The sequence below is a fragment of the Falco peregrinus genome, chromosome 3 (genome assembly GCF_023634155.1).
Source record: "Falco peregrinus isolate bFalPer1 chromosome 3, bFalPer1.pri, whole genome shotgun sequence".
Classification (NCBI taxonomy): Eukaryota; Metazoa; Chordata; class Aves; order Falconiformes; family Falconidae; genus Falco; species Falco peregrinus.
Window position 1 is genome coordinate 28,577,588 of NC_073723.1, and position 23,446 is coordinate 28,601,033.

At 48.8% G+C, this 23,446-nt stretch overlaps 1 protein-coding gene across 1 annotated transcript; it reads left to right on the forward strand.

Moving 5' to 3' along the window:
- Nucleotides 1–1,241: 1,241 nt before the first annotated feature.
- On the forward strand, nt 1,242–19,804 carry RRM2B (ribonucleotide reductase regulatory TP53 inducible subunit M2B). Its single transcript, XM_055800983.1, has 9 exons — nt 1,242–1,374; nt 5,927–6,082; nt 7,665–7,781; nt 8,744–8,877; nt 9,925–10,019; nt 12,394–12,527; nt 15,700–15,804; nt 16,913–17,026; nt 17,507–19,804. The coding sequence occupies exons 1-9, from the start codon at nt 1,321–1,323 to the stop codon at nt 17,657–17,659; spliced, it is 1,062 nt and encodes a 353-aa protein (XP_055656958.1). The 5' UTR covers nt 1,242–1,320; the 3' UTR covers nt 17,660–19,804.
- Nucleotides 19,805–23,446: the final 3,642 nt, after the last annotated feature.

Here is a 23,446-nt window from a genome sequence, read left to right on the forward strand (position 1 = left end):
CAACCAGGTGCCTTTAAGAAAAAAAAAAACCTGAAAATGATAGAGAACTAACAAAAATGAAGCTTCCCGTTCCGTAAAAGGATACCAGGATCCCTTGAAGCTGCTACCTGTGCACCACGTACCTTCTCTGGCTGCAGGGTGGTTGGAGATGTTTGGCCGGTACTTGGAGAGGGGAGCACTAGGCAGCAGTTGCAGGGACGGTGCACGGTGTCCCTGGACTCGTCTCTGCTGAGGAACACCAGGACTCCAGCTTGTCATCCTCCTCCTGATGGGACCATGCTGGGCTCTGGGCATTTGTCTTGGCCTCTAAAGAATAGCTCAGTCCTGTCTGACTGTCTTGGTACTCATAAACTTCTAGTTCTTGCTCACTGGTGTTTGCTTCTAGGTTTGTGTCTTTGATTGTGGGTCTTCATGACAAACCGGGCTGCACCCATGGGGTGGGATTTTACTATCTTTTCTTCCTGTGGACTGTTTGTTTTGGTAAATGATCCGCACGCCTGCAGGAAAGGGGCCCAAGGGCCTGGGCAGCTTTGGGACCAGGAAGGAAAAGGAAACCACTGAACTCTGGCGTTTTCCAGCTCTGGATGAAATCTGCCCACTTGCAAGAAGGGACAGAAACCAAGGTCCATGGTACTGCCACACACAATTATAGTGCTTGCAGACCCACGCAAGCACCTCCGGTCACAGCAGCTGGGTATGTGTGCAAGGCAATTACCGAAGGGTATTCTGTTAGCTCAGGGTGGATTAAAAAACTTTTTTTTCCTTACATAGGTTGCTCTTTTTTGTACACTTTGAGTGCCCATGTGTACGCGGCCATGCCAACTTCAGGTTACCTCTCTGTGACAGCTGCTGCCTCAGCAGGTGTCTGCGGCCAAACAGTTACCCCCACCCACGCAGCCTCCGGTATCGCCTCTCAGAGGCTTGTCCAGGATTTTCTCCTTACTTTGGGGTCGTTGCTTCTTTCTTTCATTCTTTGGGTTTGGGTTTTTTTGTTTTCCTTACACAGTAAGCCCACCGGTTGCACCCAGTGCTCCACCTCCCGCAACCTTCTGTCTGCCTCCGCCCCGGCAGCGGCGGGGGCCGAGCCCAGGGCAAGCGGGCACAGACCTGCGTACGCCGCTTGCCCCCGGCCCGGCGGGCGGCCCCGGGCACCTGCTTCTGGCCCCGGTGCCGCCGCACGCCCGGTGCCGCCGGGCCCCTCCCCGCCCTGGGCCCACCGGCGCGGGGTCCCCGCCCCGCCCGCCCGCCCGGGGGGAGGAGCGGCCGCGGCCGTTCCCCTTCGCCCGCCGCCGCCCTCCCGCGGCCCAGTCGCCGCCGGCCATGGGCGAGCGGCGGGGGCCAGCGGTCCTGCAGGAGGCGGCCGGGCCGGGGCGGGTAAGGCCGGGGCCGGGCCCTGCGGCGGGTGTCCCGGGCGCGCAGCCGCCGCCGCCCGGGGGAGGTGTGGGCGTGCGGGCGGCTCTGGGGGGCAGCGGGGCGGCGGCAGCCCAGCCCTGCGCGCCGCGTCCCAGGCCTTGCGCCACCTGCCTGTCCGGGGCCCTGTCCGGGCCGCCGGCGCCGCGGCCTCCTGTGCCGCCCGGCTGTCGGCAGCTGCTGCCGCCTCCCCGCCGGGCCAGGCCTCCCCGGGGAGCGCGGGGCTGCCACCGGGGGGACCCGGCCGCGCTGGCTTCACCCCCGCCCGCCCTGAGGACCTGCTGGTGCGGCTCCGTGTGGCGCCCGTGACGGCCCTGGGAAGGGCGCAGGGTCGCCCTCACGTCCTTGCCCCGCAAGGGCTTGGGCGGGTCGCAGCCCTCGGGCACCGGCGCCGCGGAGGCCACTGGAACGTGCGTGTGGCGAGTAAAAGCGGCCGGCCGGGCTTCGGGCCCCGGCGCCGGGGGGGGGGCCTGGGCAGCGCCGGGCTTTGCCTGCCCGGGGCCGGTGCCCGCAGCCCCCCGCGGGGCAGGCCTGGGTGCTGCGGGGGCTGGCTGCCCAGCCGCGACCAGGGGAGCCCGGCCCCGGGGGGTGCCTGAGCTCCCTCCTGGGGCTTCTCCCCGGCGCGACCCTGCCAAGGCAGGCAGGGGTGTGGGAGGGTGGCGGATCTTCATGGCACAGAGCCCCACGTGGTCTTCCCGAACCTTTGTGTCTCAGCAGTACTCAAGTTTCCAGAAACTGGGCTGTGCTGTGTTAGATACAAACCTAAAAAATCCCAGAAAACGTTCCCCCCTGTGAACAGCAGAATGCTGTACCCACTGTGAAGCTCGTTCTGGCCTGCCGGAGGCAAACGGCCATCCTGTGCATCCTGAGCGTAAGGAACCAGCAGCGTCGTGCTGTGCGATGGGGTGCTGCCTCTTCCCGGGGTGCCGGCTATCTAACCAGCCTCACCGCTGGCATGGTCTGCACCGCCCTGGGCTGCCTCAGAGCCACCTCTTGCCTGGGTGTGAGAGGGCTTATGGATACATATCGTGATGGGCCTTGAGCTTTTTCTCTGGCAACAACTGATAAAGGGCATATAACTGAGATACTTGCACGCATAGGCCAACAGCTGTTGCTGTGCGATGGTGGTTGTACCTGTGTATATATGTTAATTGTTTCCTAGTTTGCTGAATTTAAAATTAATGGAAAGAGCTTCAGTACCACCAGGCAGTCTTTGTTGTCCGTTGAATTAATTGTCACCACCAGAAGAGTTTAACAGTTGCAGAATAACTGGGGTATGATATACTGGAGTGCATCTTGCAAAGGGCTGATGATTAGGAGACTGGAGCATCTGTCACATGAAGAGAAGCCACGAGTGCCGAGACTGCTCAACCTGGAGAACAGAAGGCTCTGGAAGATCTCATCAGTGTGTGTAAACACCTGATGGAAGGAATAAAGGAGATGCAGCCAGGGTTTTCTCAGTAGTGCTCCATAATGGCACCAGAGGAAATAGGCATACATTGAAACACAGAAGGTTCCATTTGCATGTAAGAAAACACTCTGGTTTTCGTCGAGGTGGTGAAATGCTGGCACAGGTTGCTCATAGAGGTTGCATGATCTCCATCCTTGGAGATATTGAAACCTCAGCGGGACATGGTCCTGGGCAGTCTGCTCTGGCCGACTCTGCTAGAGCAGAGGTTGGGCTGTGCCTGCTAGCTTCAGCTCTTCCGTGCTTGTCTGAACGGCAAGTAGCACATTTGCATTACAAACTGGACACTATTCGTTATGATGATGAGTGTTGACCGTTCTGTGAACCATCATAGGATCAGGGAAAAGATCCAGGGTGCAGACTGAAAGCGGGAGGTGTATTGCCCTAGTGACTGTTACCTTCTCCAGCTTCCCGTACCTCTGCCAGTGCCCCCCGGGGCCAGGAAGGCAGGGCTGGGAATGCATTGTGTCCTTCAGCACAAGGTGGTGGCTGTTCTGAAGCCCTGGCAGCACTCCGAATGTGCTGTACATCCCAAATTGAATTGGAGTAGTATCTTCCATGAATTTTCAGCTGAGTTGTACCAAGACATGTACTGCGTTAACAAACAGGAAAGGTAACGAGTATTGCTTTTGATAAAACTTTTGCTAAGAGGGATGGAAGCCAAAATGGAGAGACTGGACTGTCTTGGGGCCAGCAGCTGTCTGGTTGTCAACTAAGAAATCAAGCCTGCTTGTGAAACTCCTCTCTACCCCAGAAGGGCTTAGGGGAGGTGGGAGATAGGTTGAGGAGAAGATTCCAGTATGGTGTAGTTTCTGTGGGCCGACCCTTCCTTTATTAACATTTAAAAAAGCCACCTATTTTTTAAAAAAAACTTGTACCATTTTCCAGAACTGTGTGGTAGTCCTCTTCGAGGTCATGCCATCACTCGGAGTGTTTAGCTCCAGGAAGCTATCCTTCTGCTGTCCTGCCATCAGGGCTTCCCAGAGTGTACACACTGTGTCACAGACCTTTTCTTCTCTTGCATTTCTGTCTCACTGTGTGCAGACAGTATTTCTGGTGTGATGATCCCTCTCTCTGTGGTCTGCAGCGTGGCAGCTGTTAAAGGCCATTGGAAAAATGATAAATGCTCCTTGTCTCTGTGCTGGTCTCTGGTTTTCCTGCCATACTGGAACTTGGCTTTTCCTGTGCTCCACTTCACTTTGGTACGCCAGAAGTACTTTTCAAGTTATCTCCTGGTGTTATGGGCCCTGCCTGCTGGCTTTTCAACGACTTGGGAACAGCAAGGCTGAAGTTAGTAACTGCTGATATAAACACTTGGGGATAGTCCTCAGGTAGCATAGGAAGAAAATGCTGGGCTAACGAGGAAGACTTCTGCAGTGGTTCCTTTTCCAAGGATGATGGCTGGTGCAGAAGCAGACGGAGGGGCTAGCTGCATGGCAGGCCTGGAGAAGGTGCGTGTTAAGGCAGGGTGCCATACACACCGGGCCGAGACTCTCTGCGGCACTTCCAATGGTTTACTGCAACCATCTCTGCATCCTGGCAAATGCAAAAGGTTTTGCGCTCTCGTGGCCTTCAGCAGAGACTCCGTAAGATGATGCTGGGAAATCTGATGTACTTGCATAATACTTAAAAATATAATAAAGTGGTAAAATTGTAACCCAGAAGGTGCTTCCTGGTGTGTTTGCTTTGTGTATCTGTGGTACATAGGCCAGCTATCCAGTGTACATGTGTGTGCGTTTGTTAAACGTGAGCAGAATTATTTGTTTGAGGGTATTTCCCAAACTGAAGTAAAAGATTACTTTTTACTGTGTGAGTGGCTACAAGCAGACTGGGTAGGGAAGGGACTTTGGCACCTCCTAGGAGCGCGGTAGCAACGGTATTTAAAACCTTTTGCTCCCCTTCCCTGCTGCATTATATATAGTACCTCATACACTGCCTGTGGTTAGTTATCCTCTACGGCACTGTCAGCAGGATCTCAGAACTGACCCAGAAAGGTGTCCTGCTGGCTAAACTTTTGATCAGTGTGAGTCACCAGGCCTTCTGGAGAGGTTGTTATGTGCTGTCCTGACAGCTCTTCACAATGGTTGTCTTCAGTAGGTGCTTGGTGATGTGCCTGGCAGGATTGCTGTCTGGTGTTGATCCTAGGAGCAGATGTCCCCGGCTGGAGGTGACATGAAGGCCCTACTCACAGAATGCCCTCTCCATGCTGCTGTTCACTGACTTTGTCCTAAACACCAGCCATCCCCACCTCGGGTGGGCTGATAACTCTCTTGGGGAAGAGCTGTACACAGGCATTCTCTGGAAGCCCTGACAGAGGAAGCGGCGTGGGGATGGGTGACACCAGGCAGGGATTTTTCTGCTGCCTGTTGTTGGAAAGAGAGGCACAGAGCTTCATATCGGCGCTCAAGGGACAGTCTCCAGAGCAGCCTCTGGAGCTGTGCTGATGTGCAGGCTGCCTTCTGCCCACCACAGGATTGCACACATGAACATCCACACAGAGGCTCACTGAGGCACAGGGCTATTCTTCCACCCAACAGGATTAGTTGCTGTGATCTCTTGGCATTTTTAAGAAAGTCCATCCAGGCCCAGGTGGCTGGATTTGGAGGTAACCTGGGTGGTAAGCCTCGCAGAGCTGTGCTGGATGCTGGCTGGCAGCAGTGTGCGGTGACCTCTCACCTATCTCCCCGGGTGCAGTGCTGCGGTGACTGATGTCGTCTCCCGGGGCAGATTTTCTCCTTGGGGTGGGAAGGGCTTTCTCTGCAGCGTGCAGGTGTCGGGCGCTTCCTGGTGCTGGCACAGCTGGGAGGGGCGGCTGGTGTTAGCAGCACTGGGTGAAGCTGGGCAGACGGGTAGTGCTGCCACCCCAGCAGTGGGAGCACAGATGGAGGGTGAGGGCGCAGGTATCCCAGGGATGAGTAGAGCATCCACCCGGGGTGGGCAGGTGAGTGCCTGAGTGACATGGGTGGCTTTTGGACCACATCTTTGGGATATGGGGAAGAGGAGGAGTAAGTAATGGCAACGTTAACCAGAACTGTGCTTTATCTTCAGAGCTCCTCTCCAAGCGTGCCTGAAAATGGCTTGGACCCTGATGAGGAGCCTCTCCTCAGGAAAAATCCCCGCCGGTTCGTCATCTTCCCCATCCAGTACCCAGACATCTGGAAAATGTATAAACAGGCGCAGGCCTCCTTTTGGACAGCAGAAGAGGTGAGCCCTGGGGCCGGTGGGTTGGCACAAGGCACTCAGACCGGGGTCCTGGGGCTTCCTTCCTAGCTCTGCTGGTGGTGGCTTCTGTGTTGTAAGGGTTGGAGTTAGTTGCATCAAACATGAGGAAAGCTGCTTCCATAGGGCAATTCGGCGGAGCTGGTTTAGGGCAAGCTGGAATTGCATCCTGGGGCGCTTCTCTGGCTATAGAGGGAGCCTAAGTTAGATAGCTCTGATTTGTGGACAGATAGCTCGTACCCTGCTCTGTATCTGCAACTAACTCCTCGACTGTGTAAGATGCCCTGGGAAATTTCACGTGAATGCTGTTCTTTAATGTTAGGCACTTAATTTCCAGAAAGTTGGTGGTAATCGGGTATTTTCTAAAAATGCTTCTAAGTGACTCCTGATTTCCCTGGTTAGATGCTTGCCCTGTGTTATAACGCAGGCTGTAAGGTTTGCCCCGAGGCTGCTGGTTAGCCAGACCTCAGCAGTCCTCAGGTCACTACGTTTGCAGCAGCAGAGGCTTCTGAGTGCTGCAGTGATCTGGAGAGGTTACCTGCCAGCGGAGCTCGTTGTTCCAACTTGAAGCTTCTGCAGTCTTTGCTCATTTGTGAGCAGTGACCTGCCATTGCAGAGGAGTGAGCTGCAAGCGCTGGCAGGGTCTAAATAGACCAGAAAGCATCCTGGAATGGTGAGGCGCAACTCTCCGTGAAAATGCTATTCCATTGCCTGCCTGGGAGACTTGTGCCCTGTTGCAGTAGAGATTGGTTTAAACTGTTAAGAAACGGCATTTAAATCCTGCCTTACCAGCATCGCCCTTTTACCATGTTACTGGTTCCTTCTTACACTGTCCTGCCATCTGTCAGTGCATTTCCAAATGAACTGGAAAGTTAACTGTAGAACTGGTTTGTGTGTTTATATACACACACGCATATATGCATATGTAATTATGTATTGCCTTTGTATTTTTCACATCTGGCCCTACTTAACTGCTGCTGCAGTTCAGAAATCCCTCCAAAGAAACAAAAAAGACCTATGAGAGGGAGGTTGTGGTTTTCTACTGTGGCTAGAGTTCAGTCTGGCAGACGAGAGCAGTTGCAGTGTTCACCCTGGCACGTTCTTTGGCAGGATGGAGGGCAAACATCTGCCAAAGGCAAATGTCCCCTCGGTCCTTCTTTTGGCACACCTGGGTACAAGTTCCTTGGAGTACCAGCATTTATTTCAAGTAGAGTTTAAGTGTCTCAGAGTGAGCTCTGCTTGCTGGTGTGTGTTTGTGCTCATGACAGGAAGATACAAACGCTTCTCAAAATCTCATTTTCTCATAATTCAATAGACACTGATTTTTATTCCAAATTACAATAGTGTAAACTGCAAAGCAAGCACGTTGATGTTACTGTTGTAGAGGGAGACGTCAGTACTGTGGTGTGTCTGCTGTCTTTTACAGTCACGCGTATTTAAATCCTCTACATATAAAGATCTGAGAGCAAATGCCAGAACTCTGCCTTAGTTACTTGACTGGGCTGCTTCTGTTCTTACAGAATGACAAACTCAAAAGGCCAATAACGTTCTTTTTTCTTTTCATTAGGTTGATTTGTCAAAGGACCTTCCTCACTGGAACAAGCTGAAAGCAGATGAAAAATACTTTATCTCTCATGTTCTGGCATTTTTTGCAGCCAGTGATGGAATTGTAAATGAAAACCTGGTGAGAAGGCTTTACAGAGGGCTTGAATACTTACTCATTTTATTGGCTTACTGGCTTTTCTTTTGGGTCTTCTCACATTAATGCATAAGTTTATTAATTGTGTACTTTTTTTTTTCTTCCCATCATTTCACCTTTGCTCAGGGGAGTAAGCAAGTTGTTCTGGGACCAGTGCCTGAGTTAAATTTGGTTTACTGTGGTCAGTGAGACTCCAAATCACATCACTCTTGGACACAGTTTTTAAGTTCACCCTTCTGCCTGGCTGTGTTGATCTGCATTTCTCAGTGACTTAATAGAACCTTACACTTCTTCCCATACTTGTGTTAGATGAGAAGTAGGGAAGGGTTATGCTGTGCCATGCTCTGTCATCTTCATTTTGGTAAAATCTATCTTACTCTCACTGAACAGCGTCCTAGAATCTTTTAGGGCTGCAAGTGGGTGCTGCTAAAAAGGTGGGGAAATCTTTCTGCTGAAATCAGTTCTGGGCTGCAGAATGTCTCATCACAGCTTATCAGTGGTATCTGACTGCAAATGCCCCGTTTAGATCTTGAATGTCTGTAACATGCAGAATATGTCGTAGTTCATGTGCATATATTGCAGAAACACATCTTATGTCATAGTGTTTTATTTTTTTTAACGATGAACAAAAAGTCTGAGGCTTTGTTCAGTACGAAGTGTTTACTATTGCAATATTTTGCTGTTGTCCTGTGTATGTGTGCCCTCATGTTTCACTGCAGCTCTCTATCCAATATGCACAGCAGGTGTGTTTACTTATTATAGCTAGCTTGCTTTATTTTCTTCTGCACCACACCTGTCCTGTTGACAGACCTGTGAGTAAAGCAGGGCTGAACTGCTCCCATCCTTTCTCTGTGGTAGAGGTTGATTGTCTCTCCTGCTAAGCTTAGAGTACTGTCACGCAGGACTGGTTTTACTGTACTCATTGCTGTGCTTTCTGGTTTTGATAGGTGGCACGTTTCAGTCAGGAGGTGCAGATCCCAGAAGCACGTTGTTTCTATGGCTTTCAGATTCTCATTGAGAACGTTCACTCAGAGATGTACAGCCTGCTGATAGACACCTACATCAAAGACCCTGAGAAAAGGTAAACCTCTAGAAATCTGTCACCTAGTCCAGTGGCACCACTGTTGGGCAGCAGCAGCTGTCTTCTCTTTCATCCTGACTTACTGGGGGAGTTGGGGGTAGTTCCTTAAAGCTTTCAAGGCCTGCCTGCCTGACCCCCAGGATGGAGAGGACTATTACTGACCAACAGACATGCGTGGGAGTGTCATTAATGTTTGTGTGGATCTTTGAGTACAGGAAGTGCAGGCAATGTGAAATGCTCTTAAAGGTTGGGACAAGCTCCTTATGGTTATTTTGCTCCTGAGGTGCTTGTTCTGACATCAGCAAAGGGTTTGCCTTGGGGAACTGAGTGCTCATGATCCAACAGGTGTTTCTAACTTATGTAATCAATATATTGCATCCTTTCAGCTTTTTTGTTGTCGGTGCTTTTTCATACAACTTGAACTGCTTTTTTTTGAAATACTGGGTTCTCTGGAAAGCCCCATCACTTTTGTTGTCTGGAGAACTTCCTGGTTTCAATAGTAGTACGTTTGAAAAGAAGCACTTTCCCTTAGAGGGTCCACCGTGGTGATGGTCAGGCAGAGCTTGGTTGCCCATGGTGGCATCCTGCGTGGTGATAGTAGGAGGAATGCAAGATTTCCTTTCAGGTGTTTAGCACAGGAACAGAGCCTGTGCCCGTGGGAATTATCTGGTTCCTTTTGTGGAGCTGGGCAGGATGAGGTTTAGCTCGGTGTCTAGGAAGTGGCTGCCATCTGGCTTGGAGTCTTGAGAGGCAGCATGGTCTGATGGGTGGGCACTCCTGGGGTGGGACATTTCAGTTCACTTCCTATCTGCAGCTCACCTCCACTGAGACCTTGGGTTTGTTGCTTACTGCCCATCTGCCTCCCTGTGTCCTTGTTATTGGAGACCATCACCCCTTTTGGGTGGGAATGGTTTCTTACTTGGGTTAGTTCAGAGTCTAGTGTAATGGGTGCCTCTGCCTGGTGGAGCCAGTGGGGACAACCAGAGCAGATATATACATAAATCCCTTCTTATTATTTTGATGTTTTCTCTTTGTTTTCTTCTATAGGGATTTCTTATTTAATGCTATTGAAACAATGCCTTGTGTCAAGAAGAAAGCAGACTGGGCTCTGAAGTGGATTGAAGACAGAGAATCCACTTTTGGTGCGTAGCTTCTTAAAAACTTGTGTTGCACATGTCACAAGCTAACCCTCTGGGAGTGAGCTGCATCCCTGGGACATGAAATGAAATTCTCCACAGATGTGGCGTGTGGGTCTCTGGTTTAACTAAAGAACTGGAAGTAACTTCTGGTGAGCATGCGTGTTTTTATCTTCAGCTAAAGTGATGTAGTAATGACAGTGCTCACTAGAATCATGTTATGAAAAATGCTTTGGGTTTCTCTGTCTTTTTTTTTCTTTATACCAAATAAGCCTAGTTTCTTCAGTTTTTGCTTGTAGACCTTGTTTTCTAGGAGTTACAGGTTTTTTTCACCCAGTTGCCTCCTATTTTGTACTCTGGTGCTCAGAACTGGGCAGCTGGAGTCTTGCAAGTTCAGGCTTTTCCTGTGTTCATGTTCACACAGACAAATTCCTGTGTGATGTTAGCCCTTTTTTTGTAACAGCATGACTGAGCCTGAGCAAAAAAGGGTTCGAGAATCGTTTGTCTCTGGTGTTTCTGATTTGCTCTTGGGACCAGGTTTCTAGCTTTTGTACCTCATTTCAGAGCTGTGACACTGGCTCAGCTTCTATCAGTGTGGTGCAGGGTGTCCTTTCCAGGGTTTTGCATGCAGCTTACGATGTTGACTCTGAAGGGTGTGTTGTAGCTGAAATGAATAATGGTCAGACTCTGGTGAATTTTCTAAACCAAATATCCTCTATACTTAGAGAAAGCATAGGAGATGGAAAGACTCAGCGAGATGAACAAAATAAACCTGAATATCATTATTTTGCAGTATTTGTTGTTCACAGCTCTTGTTTGAGCGAGGTTCTTTTTGTAGCTGTAGATTCTCCTGTCCTGGAACATCCCACTTTCTCCCAGTCTGCCTTTGCTTCTTGTGTGTGGAGCCTCATCTTCATCTCTTTCATTTGGCTTCCAGCAGTGTGGGATATGCCAAGAATCAGAAGGTTCCCAAACCCAAAAAACAATATCCCCTCCACCCCCTGGTCCCCAACTTCATGCATCCTATCCACATTTTTGTAAAGTATATTTCTGCTCTTCTGGATTTTCATCTTATTGAGAAAACTTCTGAAGTCTAAAACATTTGAGGGGGCCAGGTCTTCCAGATTATGAGATACGATATATGAAAGTGGCTGGCTGGCTTGTTTGCTTGGTGTTTCCTTCCAGCTTGGGGACCTGGCCTGCAAGTGGGTCTCCACAGCTTTGGGTGGTCTCTCATGCTGAAAGTTCAATTGCCATATTGCTGTATCTGTTCTGTGGAGTCTCAGCCTCCCAGCGTGTGCTCACGTTATGTGGTGCTGCTGGTGGGTAATTTTTGTTTCAGCATTCATTTGTATTATAGCTAGTCAGGTGGAATATAGTAAAAACTGTGTCAATATTCAGTCTTGTGCTTCATTAAATCTATTTTGTATGAGCAGCCTTCCTCCAGTCCTCTCTAGAAGTAACATAAGAGATCTTTAGTGTTGCCAGACAAATTATTCCCCTAGAAGCGTCATAGAAGTTACTAAGATCGTGTCACTCTTCACGCTTTTTTTTCTAACTTGAATTTCTTCAGATGAACCAGCAGATGGCATTTGCATCCCATAGAGGACGTGGGACATTTGGCTTTTTTGGGGTTATTTTATTTTTTAAACAAAATTCTATGCAGTTCTCACTGGAAGAAGGCACCAGCACTTAATGCAAAAGGTTTTTGTGTTAGAATATACTCATGGATTTTTTGAAGCTGTTTAAAATAGAGCACATCTAATGATGTGTCTTTACCAAGCAGTCAGATGGTCTTGCAGTCTGAAGAAATACATTCCTGTCGAGAGTAAGGAGAACTGGGACCAATAATGCTGTGTTTTCCCTTGATGAAAGGTGGGATATCACAAATTGTTGTTTTCTTCTTGATGAATTATGGTCTGTGGTCTTCCACTCTTGCAAGAATATGGTTTTGTGTAGATTCTCAACAAGCAGAAATTCAGGTGTAGGATTTTCTGTTTAATTTATAGAAGGCTGACTCTTCTCTCAGTTTTGTCTATTAGTCATACAGCCATTTTCCTGCCTTTTAGGAGAAGGCGATGAAGGACTACCAATGTCATGGCCACTTTGGACAGTTACATTCTTTCCCTTCTGACCTGTGACAGTTTCAGTGGGTGCCCTGGTTCTTCAGTTCTGCTGGGGTTGCCTGTGGTTAAGTGCTGTTACATGTGTATACCCTGTATGCCTCAGGATGTGCCAAAAGATGCGGTCAGATACGGCACCTGGTGCTGCAAAGGGGTTTACTCCTCTCCAGCATTGGTCTGTCTGCTGCAAACAGTGCATCTTCCTGATGAGCAATACGCTATTTTGTGTCTAACTGAAAATGTGTTATGTTAAACAGGTGAGAGAGTGGTTGCCTTTGCTGCAGTTGAAGGCATCTTCTTTTCGGGTTCCTTTGCTGCTATATTTTGGCTGAAGAAAAGGGGCCTGATGCCTGGACTGACTTTCTCCAATGAACTTATTAGCAGAGATGAGGTAATTTGTCATGTTCTACATACTGTCTGGGAAGGAAAGTGAGTTTCCAGGGGAAGGGCAGCATTATATTCACTAAGATCCCATAGTCTTGCCAGAGTGGCCCACCTCTGGTGGCAGGGAGGGTTGAAGCAAGGGCAAAGAGAGCCGAAGGCAGTATTTGGGTAGGAACCAGTGAAAAAGAGAATCCAGCAGTGAGCAGGGGATGGATGTGTATCTGGGTACAACGGAGCCTTTTTAATGTTGACAGTGGTGGAGGCCAAGGAGGCTGTAGTAGTCTGAGTAGGTTCTCTGCTAGCCAGCGTCAGCAGTAGGGTTTTCCAGGGAAGGTCCACTGTCCTGGTAGGACAGAGGTCCTGGTTACCTGCCAGGTAACTGCAGGCCATGCTCTCTAGAGCTTCTCCTGCAGTAATCCTTCTGTGACTGCTTTAACATCACCTGCCAGGCAGCACAGAGAAGAGAGGTACTTTCTCCAGAGCAGTGCCTGACCCTGTTCCTGCAGCCTGACGGAGGAGCTGTAACTACTGACATGTATGAAGATTGGAGTCCTGCGAGGGAGCAGGCTATTCCCAGAATATTTGTGAAAAGGGGAAAGAAGGAGACCTCTAGTTAAATGTTACTAATGAACTTACAGTCTTAGGTGCTGCTGTGTCCCCCTGTTTTTAAAGGGAGTAAACAGAACTGTTAGCAGTACCTCAATGCATAGTATGATCAAAAGGGTGGACTTTTTGGATTGAAGGGGATGTTTCTTTTCCTGTGCTGTGAAGGGAGGCAAAGGCCTGGCTGTCTTAAGGACTGGTGTGGGATTGCATAGTCTCCTGCTGCAGTGGGGGCTGGCTTGGGCAAGGACCTAGCTAGGACGTGACTCGGCCTTGCTCTCTGCCTTAGCTGCTGCAGTCGAGTTCAAGTGGTCTCCTGTACCTCTCCCCATCTGCCCCTAGTTGTGGGTCCCAGAGCTTGCAGACGGCCTTCTGCATCTGCCGTCTAGCCAGCTGTGGTGGGCTGCTGCAGTAGCAGCAGGTAGCGCTCCCCTCCATGTTCTGGTGTTCCTGTGCAGCGATAGAATCTCCTGGGAGGGGCAGCTGCAGAGCTGCCTTGGAGGGGAGTGCTTCTTAGCTGAAGATGTGATGTGTCTAAGGGGCTGTGTGTCAGCACACTGAATGTGGCAGGCCACGTGCTGACAAGTGCCCTTTTCTTCTCACTGCTTCCTGTGCTGCTGCCTGCCAGCTGGCAGCGGTTGCTTACAGTTGGGGCCTGTCTTTAAGGCATCGCACAACTTATGGTGCTGTCAGTGCTGAAAAAGTGGAAAGACCAGTTTTGTGTACAGTATAAACATGCCAGTGGTTTGAACTTAACAGACTTGGTCTAAAAGAATCAAGAGCTTTATCATAATGGAAGTAATTTCCATGGATTTGATAAACTGTTTTGAAAGGAGACATCTTACAAGATGCCTTTAATTTAAAAGACACTTTTGAAGAAAGTGATATGATCAGTAAGCAAAACCAAACAGCTCTTCAGCCTTGACCTTCTTTGTGTCTCCTGTTTCTGAGTCATCATGAACTGATCCATTTGAGTGAGGAGGTATTTGTTTGTTAGAAGGATCATTTCTATATAGTTCCTCTATACAGCACTGTAACTGTACTTCTCTGCAGAGCTGAGCACCAAAAGACTGAATTTTTCTTGAGCTCCGCTGGCGTAATTCCAACTGCAGAGCTGTTATGAAGGGTAAGGCTTGGTGCACACAGCACCTGCATTGCAAACCAGGAAATGCTGTTACAAAAGCAGTGGCAGTAAAAAGAATCCACAGTGGAAAACTACATGAACTGTTTTCTGATGCATCTGATCAGATAAGTGGTTAATGCTCAATATGTTTTTTGAGCTGCAGGCTCTGTTCCCAGGCTGTTCTTTGAGCTGGTGCATCTCTGATTCTTAAAGGTGCAAAGCCGCTGGGAGCACCAGTCAACGGAGCATACTGGTTTGGGTGAGAAGCCAGGCATGTCCTGCATTGTGCTGGTGCTGGTGCCCTGGACAGGACCGCAGGAAGCCCTGCAGCAGGCAGCTAATGCTGTCCCTAGAGGGGGAGTATTCCCCCAGTTATGTTATTTCAGGGCTGTTTCATGACCTGAATCACTACAAACACTTTGTAGCCTTTCTGAAAAAGATTTTGCTGCTTGGTTTTTGTTTTGACCCTCGTTAACAATAGCACTCGTAGCCCATAGTCTGCCAAATCCTTCTGATGGGTTACCACTCTGGGTGTGCCCTCATGGTGCTTGTAGACTGTAATTACCACCTTGCTGTTGAGAGGAGAGATGGTAGCACCGTGTTCCTTTAGTCTAGCAGCGCTGGCTATGGCTGAAACCAGAGGCTCAAGCTGTAGCCAGGCAAGCTCAAGTAGCGACTGAGGCACCTCTTGGAGCAGCTGTGTGGTACCCCCCCTTGGACTGTGAGGGATCGCTCATCTGATGCGATGTTATCCAGTTATCCAGACTGGAGGTTTTTCTGGAAATCTTGGGAAAGAACACAATTTTCTGGGCTCTGTACAGGATAGCTAGGTGAAATGTAAAGGTGGGTTGAGTTGGGGCACCGTAGCCTGAAGCGTCAAAACCCTATGAATGTTGTGGCGGCACATTCCTTGCGGTAACTGCACGTTGTGTGGAGAAAGAACTTGTTGGTCTTGGATTTTGTGACTCTAATCTGAATCTTCCTTTCTGAAAATTCTGTGAGGACAAGCAAGGGAAGAAATGCTACTAAAAGAACTCGAAACAAGTATTTCTGTACAGAAATCTCAAAGCAGAGAGCAGGTAAACAGTCTGTTAACTAGCAGGTAGTTTTGCAGGTCTTGACGTAGGACTCTTTCTGCAAATCCATCTCTGAGAGGTAGGGACCCAGCAGGGTTCTTTGTGGGATCCCTCACAGTAAAGCAGCTCTCAAAAATATGTACCTGAAGAAATATGTATGCTGAGCATTATTTTGGCGTAGGTGGCATGTGTTGGATTTCAGATCTTACTAATTGGGCTGTAAATTAAATGCCTGCTACACGTGGTAACATTAAGACTGTCAAAGAAGCAGGAGGCTAGGAAGCTTCAACCTGAATGAGGCTGCCCCAGCGTAAGTGCAAACTATGTGGAGGAGGGAAAAAAATTACTTTTTTTTCCGTTGTTCTTTGTTGTTTCAGGGTCTGCACTGTGATTTTGCTTGCCTAATGTTCCATTATTTAGTGAACAGACCATCAGAAGAACGGGTCCGTGAGATCATTGTTAATGCGGTTGAAATTGAGCAGGTAAGCCCAGCTGTGACAGCACCATGGGCAGCACAGGACCAGTCTTATGTGCAGAAATCAACAAATTAATTTCTAACTTTTGAGATTCCATATTTGATACTTGACTCAGGCCTGGATCCCTGATGCATTATACCATCCTGGCCCTCTTCTATAATGGTTACAATAAGAGTGAGGGACTTTCTGATTCAGATGTTGAGCAACTGGGAGAAGCTGAAGCTGGCAGCTGATTTCGTCCTTAATAATGGAAAAGAGGAAAGACCATCTTTAGTACAGAATGGAATAGTTCCAGTTGGAAGGGACCTACGGCAATTGCCTAGTCCAACCACAGCTGTCTCTTACGGAAGAGTTTGTTTACCTCTGTCCTTTCAGGATTGTTGTATCTCCCTGCTGTGTACACATCCCTGCTTGTCCTCTGGAGAAGACAGGGTCTGTTCTGGCCACGTGTACCATGCTGGGCTCTGACTTTTTCTGAGGCTGCTGTCAGGTTCTTTCACGTGAAGTGCTACCACCCATCTGCAAATACAAGTTTCTGCACTGCTGAGTGTTTGGCAGGATTGCAGTTTACTCTTTCTTTTCTGCTGTCATCTAGCTACTGTGATGATGATGAATGCCCCAGCTTTGCCTTACAATGCTGTCTGGTATTGCATCGGTGCCTAAACATACACATGGCTGGGTTCAGCACTCATATATATATCACTGTCCTCTCTGGTCTGTCATTCTATAATGGCTGGAACCCGAGGAAAACTGGAGGTTTCCGGATCTGTTCCTGCTCCCACTAGTATGGTCTGTCGGTTTTATTGAAGTTGAAGCTCAGGCTTACATTGAAACTTGGGATGTTCCAGGGGTGTAGGGAAAGGCAGGTGAGAGGGACAGTAATAAAAATTCTCGTGCCTTTTCCAGAAAAACATGCTAAAAATAAAGGAAGATAGAAACAACTACTGAAAAAAGAAGACACTTGTTGATTTTAGTGATGCAAGTTATTTATTCAGACAACTGCCTGGGGAGCCTGGAATATCATAAATGTGTTACTGTGAAGCACAGGCATCTTCTCTCCTTTTCCCTTCTTAAATTTCATTTCTCTAAATGTCGTCTGTATTTTAACTTCTAGGAGTTTCTAACAGAGGCGTTACCTGTAGGTCTGATTGGAATGAACTGCACTTTGATGAAACAATATATTGAATTTGTTGCGGACCGGTTACTTATGGAACTTGGGTTCTCAAAGGTAAGAGGTGCAATCGTCCAAAATGCTGGCCTGCCAGGACAGCCCAGGAAAGCTGTCAGCACAGAGCAGTGCTTAATGTGCCTGGGAGCAGGTCTTATTTAGCGCTTGCACTTTCTTTGAGTGACAGCCGAAACCACAGTATTAATACATACGCTTCACTATTTGAAAGAGCAAGAACAATTTAGGCCATTGTTTCCCTTCAGTTGCTCTGCAAGTTTGTAATGGGAAACTTAATGCTGTGCTCAAGTGCTGAGGTGCTCGAAGGATAATAAGCACCTTGCGTGGGTGAACTTCACTATGGACCGAACTCCTGGGGAGTGACAGGACTGAATTTGCTTGGATAGTTGTCCATAGATTCTACAGCACGTTACAGCAAGGGATGATCTAGTTTGAAAGGGTTTGACTGTTCTGTTTGTTGGGGTTTTTTAAAGCAGTGTTCCCCTATCAGAACACCGGTCTAATAGTGTTTCCCTTCCTTAGGTCTTTCATGCAGAAAACCCTTTTGATTTCATGGAGAATATTTCTCTGGAAGGAAAAACAAATTTCTTTGAGAAGCGGGTTTCAGAATATCAGCGTTTTGCTGTTATGGCAGAAACAATGGACAATGTCTTCACTCTGGATGCAGATTTTTGATAACTTGGCAAAAAATGGTGACTGTTTCCCTCTTCTCATCTCACTTTCTGCTGTGAAGTTGTCTTCATTTCCTGTCCTGGAATGGGAGTCTGCTGGAATTTGTTTCCTGGGTTTTCATGTTGTTTGAGGAGTAAATATGTTTCTCTCCATGTCATTTAAAAAAAAAAAAAGGGGGGGGTGTGTGTCCTTTTTAAAAAATTTATATGACTTCTTTTTAAAATTATGGCCTTTTTAAGATTCCCTTGACTCAGTTGCTGTGATTGCTGTCTTTAAAAATGACCTGGATACTACTACTTTTTCAAGATTTTGTTTTAAGAAAGCAAGCTACGTATTTACCTCATGTTAGAGTATTTTAATCTAAAAACCAGATGAGGTAACACTCTATGTATATATGTTGCTATAAATTATCTTCACAGTCTATTTTCATGGCTATAGATTTGGTCTAGAGTAAAAGCTGTTCTCTTTCGTCCTGCTGCAGATAGGGTAATAAGTGAGTGTGGGAAGACATTAATAAGGTTTGAACTTCAATATCTTATTAAACCCAGGGATACAGTTTGATCTGCCCATGAACCTGGGTTCTGTCTGAAAACGTTTTTACTCTAGTTGCAAAACTGATGGCTGTTGGTAGGGGTTTAAAGCAAATACAATTTTTGTCTTACAGCTGCTGTTGAGCAGGTTAGTGGCTTTGAATGGTCCTTGAAAAGGCAAGCCTGTTAGTACTGGAGAAGAAAGACATCCTGTAGTTCTTTGGCTTGTGCTGCCTGTTTGTCCCTGCTTCTCTGAACAAGTGCCTTATTAAGTAGTCTGTAGTTGCGCTGAGTTGCGATCGGCATCGGACACTGGAACAGCCAGCTCTGGGTGTTTCCTCTCTTCCCTCTGTTGTGCTGGGTGATTCTCTCATTCTCAGTTTCACTTGTGTGTTGATAGGGTGAGCAGGCCTATCATTCCAAGGGGTTATCCCTTGAGGTGCTACAAACGTACTACTTGGGCTGTAAGGAAGCACTGGTAACGTATGGAGGTGCTTCAGGTTGTGTGTTTCATGTGAGCCATTGAAACCATTGTCACAGAAGAGCTTCTGGAGGAAGGTATTGTACCTTTCAAAAACAAAGTAGTATGGATTAGCAGCATCTTACAAAGGGACTGCTGTTTGGATTTTGGTGTGTTCCAATGTGTGCCAGAAAGCTTTTTTTTAAAAAAAAACTTTTTTTGTTGTCAATGCAGAGAATGGAGCGATTGAAAAATGGCTGACGTACTGCAGTGGTACTTGCGATGGAAGGGATACTATTCACTTGTAGGTGAATTTTATTTGCAAATAGATGTGCTCAATTTTTTCAAAGGCAAAGTGAGTGTACATCAGCTAGACAAAGAGTTCTGCTTTGTTAAACCCAAGCATTTTTTCATAATGTTTAGCGATTTGTATCAGTCTTTCTTTATTGTTGCAGACATCTTGTGCTGCTTTCAGTATGCTTGGCATGAGATGGAACCGACAGCCCAGGGTTATCAGTGATGGGGTGGTATAAGTGATATTTCCCTGCTAGCCCAGATCAGGCATAGCCCTCAGTACCCTTGTTCCATCAAATAGGTCCGCTGCCTTCGCATAGTTCCTAGTGAACAATTGTTCTGGTGTAAAAAATAAGCAGCAAAATGGACTCTTTTTGTTTGGTCTCAGTGAAAGGTTGTATGTAATGAGCATGGAAGCAGGACAGCTGGTTTTTTGTTTCCTAGAGAAGAGCCTGCATCATTTGACACATGGTACTTGGGAGGGGTAGAGGGAGCCTGGAGAATACAGAGAAAAGCTGAAGCTGGTGTCCCTCACTAACATCCTGCAACTGCAAGGAAACTATGGACTCAGAAAAATCCAACGCCTTTTGGAAATACTTTGTTGATGGGGGAGAAGGAGAAAATGTTGTAAATGGGTCTGTTGTTGGAAGAATGGAACCTATTTTTATGTCACTAGAAGTACTAAAAATGCATTTTGTTTGACTGTTGTGAATTAAGATGAGAGTATAGAGAATATCCAAATATGAAACTGCTATGTGCTCAGGTTCTGTAAATGTATATGAGATACCAAAGTCTGGTACAACAGCTCCCACTCCATTTGTGTGTAAAATATGTAGTTTCAATAAAACTTGAAAGTGGAGAGGAGCATGCCTTTGCTAGTGACATGCTTTCTTGGGAAATCTGAAATGATAAAATTGGGCCGTGCTGGAGTAAGTTGCTGTTCACAGCTTTTGGGTTGTGGGAGAAAGTTACGAGTACTCCATACGCTGTCTTGCACTTTGTGAGCGCTCGACTTGCTGTTTCTTGTTCCTGGGAATGGGATTTGCCGTCTAGGGAGCAAGCAAATGTATTTTCCTTCTGGAATTTTCTGGCTCAAGGGTGTATCTCTTGGGAGACCCTTCGATTCAAAGAAGAGACACTCCAGAAACGCGATTTTGATGGGATGGTATCTGATATATCAAGGGCATTGTGCCCTTGGGTCAGGCACCCTGACTGTGCCTGGACATAGCAGCCAAGCGCTGGCCAGCTGGGTCCAAGCTGGCAGAGGTTCACACCTGATGGCACCTGTGCGCTCAGGGGTGTCAGGTCAAAAGTCTGGTCCCTGCTCCCCTTTGTGCCTCCTGGTGACAGGCAGGAAGGGCAGAAGGTTGCTTCCTCTTCCATCAGTGCTGGGTCTTGGGCAGAACCCATGTGCCTCCGAGCGCTCTGGTGGGCAAGCTGGGTCTGGCTCTGCGTGTCTCATGATGTGGTTCATCACGCTTAAAAAGGCTTGATGGGGCTGCGTGGGAGAGAAGGTGCGGTGCATCCTGTCAATGTATAGTCTGTGTGTTCTGGGTTGGAGTGCGAGGCTGGTGCACGACTCGCATTATAGCCAGCAGGACAGAGAAGGTGCTTCGGGGTGGTTTGTCTCATGGGAGGCGGACATGTCTTCAATGGTCAGGTGAGCAGATACATGTCTCTGGGGGCTGCAAGGGAAGCTGAGGCTCACGGGTAGAATCCCACCTTTTCACATCCAAAACGGCCGCCGTAGCTCCCGGGGTTCTCATTTCAGCGGACACATGGATTGTAGCAAAGCCCAGGGCTTGATGAGCAGCAGCCGCAAGCGACAGCGTGCTCCCAGCCCTGCCTGCCCGTCGTGAGCCCAGCCCTTGCTGGGAAAGCAAAGGGGGCGAAGGCAGGACAATTAGCAAGCTCTTGCTGTTTTTTGACAGCCTGGAGACCGTGTTGCTGGACTGGTAAGATTTTTGCAGCAGATGAGGACATGGTGTGCGTGGCAGCGCAGCCGGAGCCCTGGCGGGCTGGCTCTGCACCACGTCAGTTCCTTGCCCTAGCCTTTGAACGTGGCTCCGCAGCAAGTCTGGCCTCCCTGCCCAGCTTGCCCCAGCAGCACCTTCCTTCCAGCCCTTCCGAAGGGGTGATCCGGGCTGGTTTACCTCCTGGTGGAGCCCTTGAGTCAGCTAATACCAAAGTTTCTGTCGCTGCATTCTCTAGAGCTCCTTCTGGGAGAGAAACGGTCACTGGAGATGCTGGTGTGTTAATATTACGTGTGGCCCTGGATGTGTTTGCCAGGAGGAGGCTTGTGCGACGGGGGACCGCTCTGCGCGCTGTGCTCTGCAGAAATACACACGTGCATCTATAAACTTCGTGTACGTGCATCCCGATGTACGCGTCTGGTACACGTAGACGTACGCATACACGTACGCAAAAGCAGAGTTGAGGGGGAAGCCTTTAAATGTCATGTTTCAGCAAACCCTCTCCGTGGAGCAGAAGGTGAAGGTGGACACTGCTGTTGCTGCTATTCCTGGTTTGCTGGCTGCTGCCTGCCCTGCTCCTCGCTGCCTGGGCACGGGTGACAGCAGTGGCACAGCCAGAGGCTTCTTCTCCCATCCCATCGTACGTAATCTGGCTCTAGGAACCAAGGCTGCCCCCAAGCCCTCTAACCAAAATCTTAAGCGCGGGTTTTATCAGCTTAAAATACAGGTAAATCTCAGGAATGGCCGTGTTCAGCCAGTGTGGAGCGCACACACCTGCTTTGAAGAATTGTAGATGGTTCAGTGTAGCCGTGTGGATGGGTTTGGGAATTCCCTGTTGCATTTTGACCCTTCTAATGAAATAAAAGTGACAGACATGGGATTTCTATGACAGGCAGCAGTTGCTGCCAATATCGCAGCTCCTTGTTGGAGCTGTGCTGACTGGGGTCTCCTGCACTGCAGAGTCTTCTTCCCAAATCTGCTTGAAGGGCTTACCTGGGAAATGTCCTTCCCCCGGCACTGCTGCTGCTTTGCCTGCACCATTTAGCACAGTGCTGGCTGTAGTGTGGCTGCTGGTGGGTTTGTAGACACAAATCCATATCATCAATCCCTTTTTTTTTTTTTTTGTTATAGTACGCAGTTTGGGTAGTGTTACTCTGGGAATGTCCCCAGGTAACTGCTGCAGCGTCTCTAGTAAGCTTGCAGTACAAGGAGGTGAGCTGCCACAGCAAGCTGCATGGACCAGCCTGGCATCGGGGTGAGGTGTTGACTCCTGCTATTGGGGACAGGTCACCTTTGGGCCTCGGTGGTGCCTGTTCTTTTAGCGAGTGCCTCTCGCTGCAGAGGCAGGAGGAGATCTTCACAACAGATGATGAAAAGGGATCGAGAGATTAATGAAAAGATGGTTTTTTGGATGCTTCCATGACCTCACCAGCAGGGACCAACTTTGGCTCCTGTTCCTCTGGTGCCCAATGAATGTCAGAAAAAATCTGTGCCAGGCACAGTGACTGCTGGATGGCTTGCTATGTTCTGCTCAAAGCCTGTCACTACAAGCCCCTCCTAAATGTCATCCCACAACTCCCACTCAGTGGCTACACAGAGAAATGAAGCTGCTGGGACACCGTAAGCAGCTCTGCACGGTTGCTTCTCTGCCCACTCTGCGTGATGGCTGGCGTGGTGATGCCGTGACCTTTCAGCTGCAGCTCAGGCTGAAGCCCTGCCTGGCTTGGGCTCGGCTCTTGCTGAGCCCTGTGTGCAGCACCAGCACCAGATGAAAGGTCTGTGGTGAAGCAGGGTCTGAGAAACCGGGGCAGATGCTGACAAGAAGCACGCTTGCTCGCCCTAGCCTGGGCTTGGAGTAGGCTGCACGTTCATGTGGCTGGTGTGGTTTTGGGGGGCTTTATTTCAAGCCCCCCAAGCAAGGTCCTGTTTCAGGTCATCCATAAATTATTCCTTTTAACAAGGAGGCTCCCAAATTCACACTGCAGGCTCTGGGTGAATGGCAAGGTAGTTGGTGGGTTATTTTTTTTCTCGTCAGTTGGCAGATCCAGCAGAAGCGTTAAGAACAAGTCTCAATGTGCAAATAGTTTTCACTCATCTGGGGAAAGCCTCTGGCACCGCATCCTAACCTGAACCTGAGCTGCAGGGAAACTTTGGCTGCCCATCGTCGTTCCTTAGCTCACGGATGTGGTTCAGAAGCGATGATACTCGGGTTGTTTTATAAGGAAATGCAAGAACCCTTTCCGCAGCCAGTGACCTTGCGATGCAGGGGGTTGTTCGGGCTCTCCGCCTGTGCCATGTCTGCAGGTCTGTTACCAAAGGGCCCGCCCAGGGCTGGCTGGTGGTGGTCACCCATGCTGGCCCCCGCCGTGGGGCACCCGCAGAGCAGGGTGGGCTGTGCTGCTGCTTGCACAGGCGGTTTGGAATGGGGAGTTGAAGGCAGACTGAGGTGGCACATCTGCCACCTGCTAAGAGACTGGGACCACCCAGGGAAGGGCTGGGGGCTTCTGAGGCCAGTGATGTGCCTCAGGTAGAA